Source organism: Sorex araneus, chromosome 5 (genome assembly GCF_027595985.1).
Source record: "Sorex araneus isolate mSorAra2 chromosome 5, mSorAra2.pri, whole genome shotgun sequence".
Classification (NCBI taxonomy): domain Eukaryota; kingdom Metazoa; phylum Chordata; class Mammalia; order Eulipotyphla; family Soricidae; genus Sorex; species Sorex araneus.
The window spans coordinates 23,575,952-23,586,776 of NC_073306.1; the positions used below are offsets into that span (position 1 = coordinate 23,575,952).

General features: G+C 48.5%; 1 protein-coding gene across 1 annotated transcript in view; it reads left to right on the forward strand.

Annotated features, from left to right (window-relative positions):
* Nucleotides 1–8,208, forward strand: part of RAB3B (RAB3B, member RAS oncogene family) — a 62,415-nt gene extending 54,207 nt beyond the window's left edge. Inside the window, exon 5 of the mRNA XM_004607129.2 lies at nucleotides 7,569–8,208. Within this exon, the coding sequence (XP_004607186.2) occupies nucleotides 7,569–7,756 (188 nt within the window). The 3' untranslated portion in view covers nucleotides 7,757–8,208. The remainder of the gene's footprint in view (nucleotides 1–7,568) is intronic.
* The last annotated feature ends 2,617 nt before the right edge of the window (nucleotides 8,209–10,825 follow it).

Sequence of the window (10,825 nt, forward strand, 5' to 3'; positions counted from 1 at the left end):
ATACTATGGTTAACGCCACGCCGCGTTTTTTTCCCGAGAAAGAAGGATATTTCTTCTCAGCCGGCGTGGGGATATGGCTTAGTTCAGTCTATAGAGATGGCTACCACTTTGGTGGCCTTCAATATTTCAGCAAAAGACTTACTATTCTTGTTAGGATTTCCCACCAAAGTCCGACCCGTTAAAGTCCAGGGAAAATTCTGCCTAACATTCTATCGCTACAATCTTTTACCCTTTAACAAAAAACTTAGTACTATTGTTTGGAGTTTCCCCCCACGTTAAGCCCTGCCAAAAAGGAACATTTACACGTTGCTGACAATCAAGAGATATTGGGTCGCGCGGTTTTGGATTTCTATATGAAGTCCAAGGAAAATTCTTTTGGTAATTGCATTGCTCGCTGGCAGCGCCTGGGCCAGAAGCTCCCAGCACACAGTTTGGAGGCATTTTGGGGGCGCCGCTCGTGTCCAAAGTGGTTAAGTTGCCTCCGGGGTCGATCTCGCGCGGGGCCGCAAAGGAGCGTCCCCACATGGCTCTCTGCTTAAATGTCGGCCGGCACAGGGCGGATCCGGGAGTCCCGCCCATCGGCTATCCCCGGCTTCCTGTAGAGTCTAAAAACCGGCTATAGCCTCGCTGCGTTCAAACAGAAAGAGTTGAGAGAGAAAAGACCATACTCTGCCGGCAGCGCCTGGGCCAGAAGCTCCCAGCACACAGTTTGGAGGCATTTTGGGGGCGCCGCTCGTGTCCAAAGTGGTTCAGTTGCAAAGGGCTCTTTCTTAGTTTAATTTTTAATATCTCCCCTTCTCTTCCCTTTGTTGTTTTGCTACTATGATGAGTGGGGGTTGCAAACACGTGATTGTGGTGCTCACACACTTGGGTGTGGTGCTCCTCAATGCTCTCACACACCTGATTTTGGTTTCCAAAGCTTTGTACCAGAGATTCAGTGCTTTGTTGAGACACCAGGGATCCCAGTGGTAGAGCCATTAGATGACAGTCAGCTTGTGAGGCATTGTGGGGGATTAAACTTGCATCGTGGAGGAACAAATAAATAAACTGGAGGCCTCATGCCTATAAAGCAGGTGATCTATCACTGAAGCATTCTTAGGGTTCATATTTCCTCTGGCTTACATTTTAAGAAAATTTTCCACTTTCTTATTGGAATCTGAACATGTGGCAGCTGAATGGGCCAAAAGAGGAGGTCTATTGTATGTTCTGAGTGGGAAATGGGTGGGGAAAAGAAAAGGGAGCACTCTGGAATCAGTAGTTCTATAGGTGAGTAATGAAAATGATCCAGAGTAGGAGCCAGGCAGTAATCACATACGCAAAAGCAGTAAGTAAGAAATGGTGAGTGTTTCTGGAACATAGACTGAGCCAGGAAAGAAGGCTGGGAAGGAGACAGAGATCAAATCAGGCAGGTCTTAGATGTGCTAAATGAGGCTAGATATTGCATTAATTAGACCGCATTTAGTTCCAGTGACATAAATCCAAGTCAAACTAATTCAAGTATAAGGGCAGAAGTATAGCAGAAGCAAAATGGGAGAGAAGGTCACTGGAGATGAGATTGTCAGGAAATTAAAAGGTCGGGGTGTTAGGTGGATTGTCCACAGAAAACCAAGAGTTCCTGAGAATGAGAATAGCCTGGAGTAGAAGGGAAGACAGTGAGCCCTCACCAGAATCACTAGTGAGCAGACCAGGAATATTGCTCAGCAGCTGACCTCTGCCTTCACGCGGTAGGCTCTGGATTCAACACACACACACACACACACACACACACACACACACACACACACACACAGAGCACCACCATCACCACCACCACTGCCACCACTACACCACCACCACCATCATCATCAGTGATCAGCAGACTGTGAGTTGAGTAATAGGATGGAGAAAAGAATTCTAACATTAAAAACAGAGGTGTTCTATTGCAAACTACAACACCCAAAAGGAGAGAGAACAAAGGGGAATGCCCTGCCGCAGAGGCAGGGTAGGGTGGTGGGGGATGGGGTGGGGGTGGTGAGAGGGATACTGGGATCATTGGTGGAGGAGAATGGGCACTGGTGGAGGGATGGGTAAACGATCACTGTATGAGTAAAATGCAAACACAAAAGTCCATAAGTTTGTAACTGTACATCACAGTGATTCTCTAATAAATTTTTTTTAAAAAATCATAAAAAACACACACATAAAAAAAAAACCGGATGAACCAAGAGCCGCGGCACGAGAAGCAGAGCCTCCCGCCTACTGACTGTGATCCTGAGGTCTCCTAACCCATTTTGGCACCAGAGCAGATTCTTGGAGCCATGCATTTCGACTGCGAACTGAACTACAACCTCGTGCAGCCCGGGGAGGGATTTTTTTTCCCTCTCCTCCCCATTTTTCTGAGCGAAAATGGCGGCAGCGGCAGCAACCACGCGGTGAGAGCCACCCTCTAAGACCCCTCCACCAGGAGAAACGACATAAAGCAGATAATGCAGTGAACAAGAAGCAGACACAAGGACTAGCTGGATGACTAAAAATAAAATATAGAAGGGGTACAGTGCTACACAACCGGTCAACCTGTACCCGCGGAGTGAGTGCATCAGCAGTCTGATGGTGCCTTCAGCTTCCTGATACCCCAAAATTCCTGCTGTGTCTCTGGCTGGACCCCAACAACTTGGGACCAAGTTTCCTGAGAAATTAAACTGCCAAAAGTTAGGTATGTGGGAGTTATGCCCACAAACCACCGCCAGCTCAGCTATACAAGCTCATTTATTGGCCTTGCTTCAGAGAACCATAAATAAATCTCAAAAGAAATAAAAATCGGGCCATTTAAGTACATGATGCAGAGACTCACAAATGAATTTCAGAAGAGAGCAGCACTCTGCAGAAATGCCTCCAGACCCCAAATATCTAAAAATATTTAGAATTGCAGGAGTGCATGGCTGCTTTTGTGACCACATGATATCTCCTAAAATAAATTATTTAGTATCTGCGTAAAAAAAAAAAAAAACAAAAAAAAAAACCAGAGGTGTTCTGGGGCAATGTTGGGCTGAGAAGTGTGTTTGGCTGGTAAAAAGCTTCTAAATAGATTTTGGAAGCAGGCAGTGTGGCTGCTGGACCTGTGCCTTGGGACCAGTTAGGTAAATCCAATCATTCTGGAGTGTGGGGCGGAGTGGGGGAGGGGGTGGGCATCTCCTATTCAGTTAAGAATTAGGCCCCATTAAAGATAGCAGAAAATCCATTGTTTGAAGCCAATTAGAAGGATGACAGGACTAGAGGCTAGTCTGATTAATTGGTTGTCATTTTCCTGACCTCACTGGATTCTCAGGTCCTGAGAAATTTTTAATGATCCTGAGGAAAAGGTTACAATGTGGGCGTGCTAATGAAGAGCCTCCTAGGAGTCTGACGGGAATCAGGCGGGGTGCGGTGCGTGGAGACTTTGATGCTAGAAAAAAAGACCCATGGGCTGGCTACTTGAGTTTTACCTTGGGTGCCTTTGAGTGGACTGTGAAGCCGTCGCCTTGGGTGCCATTCCATCTCTCGGTCTTTGGCAACTTTCCGCCTCATCTCTCGCCAGTTTGAGGCCCCTGATCTAACTAGGCAACAAACTACAAACTACTATGATTTTTCTAGCGTGTTATTCAAGGTTTTTTTTTTTTTTGGCCCCTTATGTGTGCTCATGCTGTTTCCTTTACTTGGTATGGTGCTCACAAATACACGCACAAGCTCATGCCTTTAGCAGATAGCTGCTCATGAATGAACTCCTCCGAGCAGGCTTCCCTGCACCCAGACTGTCAGGTGTCACCTCTGTGCCCTTCTGGTTCCCTGGCTGCCTCCATTCTAACATTTATCAAAATAGTAATGTTAGTCTGTCTCTCCCACAACAGAGTGATTCTCTTCAAGGGTAGAAACTGTGATTCACCCCGGTGTCCCCAGAACCTACCATCGTGTTGAGTGGCATGCTCACCTCCTCCACTGTCCGCATCTCCTCAACCGCGTCTCCATGCTATGTTCATTAACCTGCTCACTTAGCCAACTCTCACAGCATCCATTCCTCCACTGAGCTCGGGCTGAGAGGAAAACATGGGCTCTGGCTGGGGAGCTGCCTGTCAGAGGGATTCCTACATGCTCCTCTGAGGAAAGTACAGAGAGTGGCCTCTTCACAGTGGCTGCAGGTCTCTGCAGCCCGCTGGGTTCCTAAGGCCTCAGCATAATGAGCACCGTGGTGGCTGCCTCCGTCTTCACAGGCTTCGAAGAGGCCATGTCTAAACCACGTCCTAATGATAACTTCTGGAAGCTTCCTCCTTTCTCTGCCCCTCTCTGTCTCCTGCACTGCCTTCCTACACGGCTTCTGGTTTTGCTCTACCCAGGTCAGAAATGTTATCGTGCGAACTGAACTATTCCAGCGGAGAATAGAACAAGGCGGGCTATAGAGCCTTGACTTACGGCCCATCTCAGAGCTTTAGTTTCCCCATCTATAAGTTATGTATGATCACTCTTGCTTGCCCCGTTGCCCTCACAGATTATTTAAAATTTTTGTGTATGAATGAAAGACTATCTGCGTGTTGCAAACACTCAGAGATCAGAGTGGCCCAGATCTCTCAGCACTGAGGAAGATGATTCCCAGAAGGCCGGGGGAGCAGTGAAGGGGTGAGGAACGGGACTTGGCTGGGCTGGAAGCCTCATGGGAAGGCCAGTCACTTTACATGCCTCTGGGCCCTGAGCTCTCATCAAGAACCCGCAAGGTGGACAATTAACCCCATTCAACAGAAGGGTGAGAGCGGCCAACAGTTGGTGGGAGACCCTCCTGAGCCCTGGCGCTCTGCCTCCTGGCCCTCTCTCCTCCACACCTCCCCCCAAAACAGGGTGGCACCGCCCCTCAGTGCCAGCTCCTCAGAGGGATTCATGGCCTTATCTTCAGTCACACTGGTGGAGAGAACGGGTTTACACCCTTTACCTGTGTACCCTTTCAGGCAAGTCACACAATCCCTCCCTCCGGCGCAGACAATGTCACCGTGTGAAAAGCCCAAGGCCAGCGAGTCCACTTCCCTGATAGTCATTAGGGAGAGCCTCATGCCGGCAGGTCTCTGCAGCCCGCTGGGTTTCTAAGGTCTCAGCATAATGAGCACCGCGGTGGCTGCCTCCGTCTTCACAAGCTGCTCGAGCAAGCACAGTGCACGCCTCCTCCTCAGGCTGGGAAATGGGCCAGACGCTGGCTGGCCTGGGAAAGCCAGGAAAGAGGAGCCTGTGTATGACCTGGGCCATTAGCCCGCTCGGGGAACCCTGGAGAGCAAGGGAGAGGGAGGAAGGAGGCAAGAGACCCCCCTCATTTGGGAAGGAAAATAATAAGGATAAAGTGGAAGTGAAGGAGCAAGATGAAAGAAAAGCCAAAAAAACTGTCATCACGGGCAAAACTTTTCCCACAGCAATTTGCCCATCATCTCACTCAGTCCTCCCAATGCCTCTCACAGGAAGACACCGTTAGGCCGAGTTGACAGGAGTCTGATACTCAGAGAGGTTAAGTGAGTCAGAAAGATGTTGTGATTTGCCCAGAATCAGACACTGTGTAGTTGGAGGTCCAAGCAAAGGGGCCAAAGAGATGAGAAAGCTGGAGAGGTGGGATTCCTTTTTGGGTGGGGGATAAAAGAGTGAAAGGAGCATAGAGGAAGAAGTGGGAGTCAGGGCTGTGCATGGACTTTGGAGTTGGCCAAACCCAGATCTAAACCTGATGAACACTAACATGGTCATGTGACAATGGTATTTCTTGAAGTCTGCATTTTTCACATATAAATCGGAGCTGATTGTATTTACCCAGCAAGCTATGGCGAGGATTTAGTAAGATCTGTTAAGTTCCTAGCATTGTGTTTGACATATATAGGTGCTCAGTAATTATTAGCAATCCCAAGAAAATATGAGAACCATCGGGGGAAAGAAAAAGCCACATAAGAAAAAAAAAGGAAAGAGAGAGCTTTGGAGGAGAAATAATGATGGACTAGGAAGAAAGGGGATAAGGAAGGCAGACAGACTGAAGAGCAGGGAGGAGGCTGGGCAAGAATTGACGAAGGAAGCAGCTCAGGCTTGCTCGGGCCCCACAAAATGATCAAGACTCCCCTAATGGAAGCAGCCACACTGAGCCAGGAGAATCTTTCTTTCTTTCTTTCTTTCTTTCTTTCTTTCTTTCTTTCTTTCTTTCTTTCTTTCTTTCTTTCTTTCTTTCTTTCTTTCTTTCTTTCTTTCTTTCTTTCTTTCTTTCTTTCTTTCTTTCTTTCTTTCTTTCTTTCTTTCTCTCTTTCTTTCTCTCTCTCTTTCTTTCTTCCTTCTCTCTTTCTTTCTTTCTCTCTAGGTTTCTTTCTTTCTTTCTTTCTTTCTTTCTCTCTTTCTTTCTCTCTTTCTTTCTCTCTCTCTTTCTTTCTTCCTTCTCTCTTTCTTTCTTTCTTTCTTCTTTCTTTCTTTCTTTCTTTCTTTCTTTCTTTCTTTCTTTCTTTCTTTCTTTCTTTCTTTCTTTCTTCTTTCTTTCTTTCTTTCTTTCTTTCTTTCTTTCTTTCTTTCTTTCTTTCTTTCTTTCTTTCTTCTTTCTTTCTTTCTTTCTTCTTTCTTTCCTTCCTTCCTTCCTTCCTTCCTCCCTCCCTCCCTCCCTCCCTCCCTCCCTCCCTCCCTCCCTCCCTCCCTCCCTCCCTCCCTCCCTTCCTTCCTTCCTTCCTTCCTTCCTTCCTTCCTTCCTTCCTTCCTTCCTTCCTTCATAAGTGCCCTCCCCACTGTACTATTTCTTTTCTGGTGTCTCCTGGGACAACCAAGTTCTCTTCATTGTCACAGAAAGTGTTCCGAGGATCTTAAGGTATAAAACAGATGAAAATGTTTCACACTCAGGTACGATTTGCCCAGGGGGTTGTGGATTGGGTTTGTGTGGGAAGGGAGAACCGAAAGTAATTTGCTGTGGAGTTCAGGAAGGAGAGACCTAATTGAGGCCATAAAGCAGCCCGTCTTTGGGAGGGAAGGACAAAAGAAGCCGGGCTTATTCAGCACAGATCTTGGCTTCCTCCCAGAGCAAAGACAGGAGAAGGCCAGTCGGGGCTTGTGGGGGCAGGGTGGCGGCGGAAGGGCACCGCTCAGAAAGGCCAGAGTGTGGGCTGCTCGTCCAGGTCCTAGTGTGTCTGTGTCAGAGGACAGAGCGAGACTGCTGGACCCTCTTTTTCCCTGGAGTGACACGCGGAGCCAAGGAGCTCATGGATGTGGCAGTTGCTTTGAAGACACGTACACATCGTCACTCCGTCTGTAAACTCTGAATAACCTGCCTCTGTGTTGAGCTGGGGTCTATCCTACCCCTTCCCCATGCACCATCTTGTTTTCATCCTGGAAGTAATTCAGTGAGGTAGCAAGAGTCAGCTCCTTTTCTAAACCAGAGAACTGACTCATGAAGAGAACAGGTGGCTTGTCAGGGGCTCACAGCCGGGGGACTGTGGTATCTTGTCCACGGAACCGAGCCTCCTGGCTGTGAAGCCAGGCACAGTGCTCCGTCCAGGAGCCATGAAAGAGAAGGACACATTCTCATCTCTCGCTCTCTCTCTCTCTTTCTCTCTCTACCCCCTTGCCAGGGTTTGACTTCTTCGAAGCCAGCGCCAAGGAGAACATCAGCGTCAGGCAGGCCTTCGAGCGCCTGGTGGATGCCATTTGTGACAAGATGTCTGATTCCCTGGACACAGACCCCTCTGTGCTGGGCGCCTCAAAAAACACGCGCCTCTCTGACACCCCACCACTGCTGCAGCAAAATTGCTCATGCTAGGCAAGGCCCATCCTCCCTGCACCCCTCACTGTCCCCACCCCCCATCCCCCACCCCCCCCCCCCAGTTCGCTTTTCCCTGTCGCGTTCCTGTCGGCCCCAGTCCTGAGCAGGCCGATGTTCTTTGCCGGCAGCTGAGGTGCAAGCCAGCCCTTGGGCTCTCTGCGAATGCCCCCACTCACAGATGTTCAGCACTGGACCGACGGTGTGAGCACAGGGGTGGGGGGAGGAGGGGAGTCAAGAGTGGGAAGAAGACGTCATTTTTCAAAGGGGGTTCCCTACAGGGACTTGGAATGTGAGTTTCTCCCGCCTTTAAGATAAGATTTCCTCCACTGACCAAGTTTCACACACACACACACACACACACACACACACTCTGACAGGAACCTGCCAACTATGTAAAGTGAGACCTATGTGCGTTGTTAATCCTATTAAAGAAAACCTCTTAAACCGAACATGCTTGTTTCATACCAAGCTCCCTGTGGGGCTCCCTCTCATCACAGTCAAGCTCCGGCTCTCAGCGACCTGTGCCTGTTACCACGGAGGCCCACAGGGCCTGGGCAGTTGCTGTGGTGACAGGCCTGAGCTAATCTCTGGAGAGCTCAGACTCTAATGATGCCGAAGGAGCAAAGGCTGAGTCAGAAACACACTTAGCAGAAAAAGATTATCCCCTGCAAAATGTCAAAGGTTTTCCTGCTCTAGGAACGAGCAAGGTTGCTCCAGAGAGACAGAGAGAAAGAGGACTGGATTTTCTGGCACGACTGCCTTTCAGCTGGTTCGTAACTCGGGAAGCTCTGAAATTGACTACCAGAATCTGGAAACATGGAGAATTGGTGGAATCCCAAATATTACCTCTGCTCAATTCTGAGTCCCAGATCTCTGACAACTGGTGGTCGCGCCTCGCCACCGGCACTCTTTCTTCAGAAGCACGTCACTGTCCACACCAGCACTGGGCTGAGCTCCTAATCAGAAAGCGTTCTCAGCCCTGAGGGAAAAACTGCCTCCTGGAAATTTGTCCTCTTCCCGCCCCATTTGTGCCTTGCCCCGAAAATACCCCGGTTTTGGGCTCCCTCTGCCGTGGGACACCCCTAGTTGACGTGAGGACAGACACTGCCGTGATGCCTGAGCTCTGCCCATTCTCCAAGTCAGACAGTTCCGATTCCCTCAGGCCCTCCTCACAGGGCCATCTCCCCATTCTGTCCTTGCCTCCAGCTCAGCTTGCCCTCCCTCCTGAATAGTACAACCTGGGAAGTGGGGTTCTAAGCAGAAGGAATTCTAAGGGCCCAGGACCCTGACAAACACCTGGAAGGCTGGACTTAGAAGTCCCACTTGCAACTTCATTGTCCCAGAGCTGAATTCTAGTTGCTTCCAAATGGCAGAATACACTATTCCTGGTGAACGACCCTTAATGAAATACCTGTAGCACTGTAGCACTGTCATCCTGTTGTTCATCAATTTGGTCGAGCAGGCACCAGTAATGTCTCCATTGCAAGACTGGTTACTGTTTTTGGCATATTGAATACGCCACGGATAGCTTGCCAGGCTCTGGCATGCGGGCAATATACTCTTGGTAGCTTGCTGGGCTCTCCGAGAGGGATGGAGTCGAATCTGGGTCAGCCACATGCAAGGCAAACACCCTACCCGCTGTGCTATCGCTCCAGTCCACAAGATACCACCTCCATCTGGAGGAAACTTCGCTGTCACTGTGACTGTCATTCCATTGCTCATCGATTTGCTCGAACGAGCACCAGTAACCTCTCCATTATGAGACTTGTTGTTATTGTTTTTGGCATATCGAATATGCCACGGGTAGCTTGCCAGGCTCTGCCGTGCGGGCAAAATACTCTTAGTAGCTTGCCGGGCTCTCCAAGAGGGGTGGAGGAATCGAACCTGGGTCATCTGCTTGCAAGGCAAACGCCCTACCTGCTGTGCTATTGCTCCAGCCCTGAAATACTCCAAGAGGGGTGGAGGAATCAAACCTGGGTCATCTGCTTGCAAGGCAAACGCCCTACCCACTGTGCTATTGCTCCAGCCCTGAAATACTGAAAACAAAAAACTCTCTGGTACTGGAAACAGACAGTAGTTTGTTGGGACATGGGCAGATGTCTGCTTTGCAGCCGCTAAGTGACTTGCGTTATTGGCAATGATTCCCTCAAATCATTCTTTCCAGGCCTGGCCTCGATTCCTAGCTCCCTCCCCTCCTCTTAGCTGTCACACCACCCTTACCCCTTGGTGGAGAAATGGGGAAGAGTACCCCCCTCCAAGTTTTCTCTCACTTTCATGCAACATCTGGTCAGGAAGGTGTATTAACTAGCCACTTATCCAAGGACTTTATGAAAGGGGCCCCCAGGGCTCACCCTGAGGAGACATTTTCTTTGAAGATGAAAAACAAAGCTTCAAAATTAGAATCAGGAAACCTGGACTCTGTGCTTAAGTCACATGTCACCCTCGATGAGTTGCTCCCAATCACTGAGTCTTAATTTCTTACTTACAAAACTAGGGGTTACGGGGTGTGAATAATTTTAAGGTTCCTTCCAGCACTTATAACTTGTGATTTTTCCCCCCATTGCATCATTTCAGTTGTAGTTAACTGCAAAATAAATCTGAGATGAGCACGGTTGGTTATCCCGGTGCTATTATAGTGAACCCCAATGTCATGCTTGCTCTGTGAGGTGCAAGTGTTTTGTTCCAAGTCTTTTATGTGTATTAACTCGTTTATCTTCCTGAAGCACTATCATCAGCATTATCTAAAGATGAGGAAAGGGGCTGGAGTGATATTACAGTGGGGAAGGCATTTGCCTTGCATGCAGCTGACCCAGGTTTGATCCCCAACATCCCATATGGCTCCCTGAACACCGCCAGGAGAAACCTGTGAGCATTGCAGGGTGTGACCCAAAAAGGGAAAAAGAAGAAAGAAAGAAAGAAAGAAAGAAAGAAAGAAAGAAAGAAAGAAAGAAAGAAAGAAAGAAAGAAAGAAAGAAAGAAAGAAAGAAAGAAAGAAAGAAAGAAAGAAAGAAAGAAAGAAAGAAAGAAAGAAAGAAAGAAAGAAAGAAAGAAAATGAGGAAACTAAG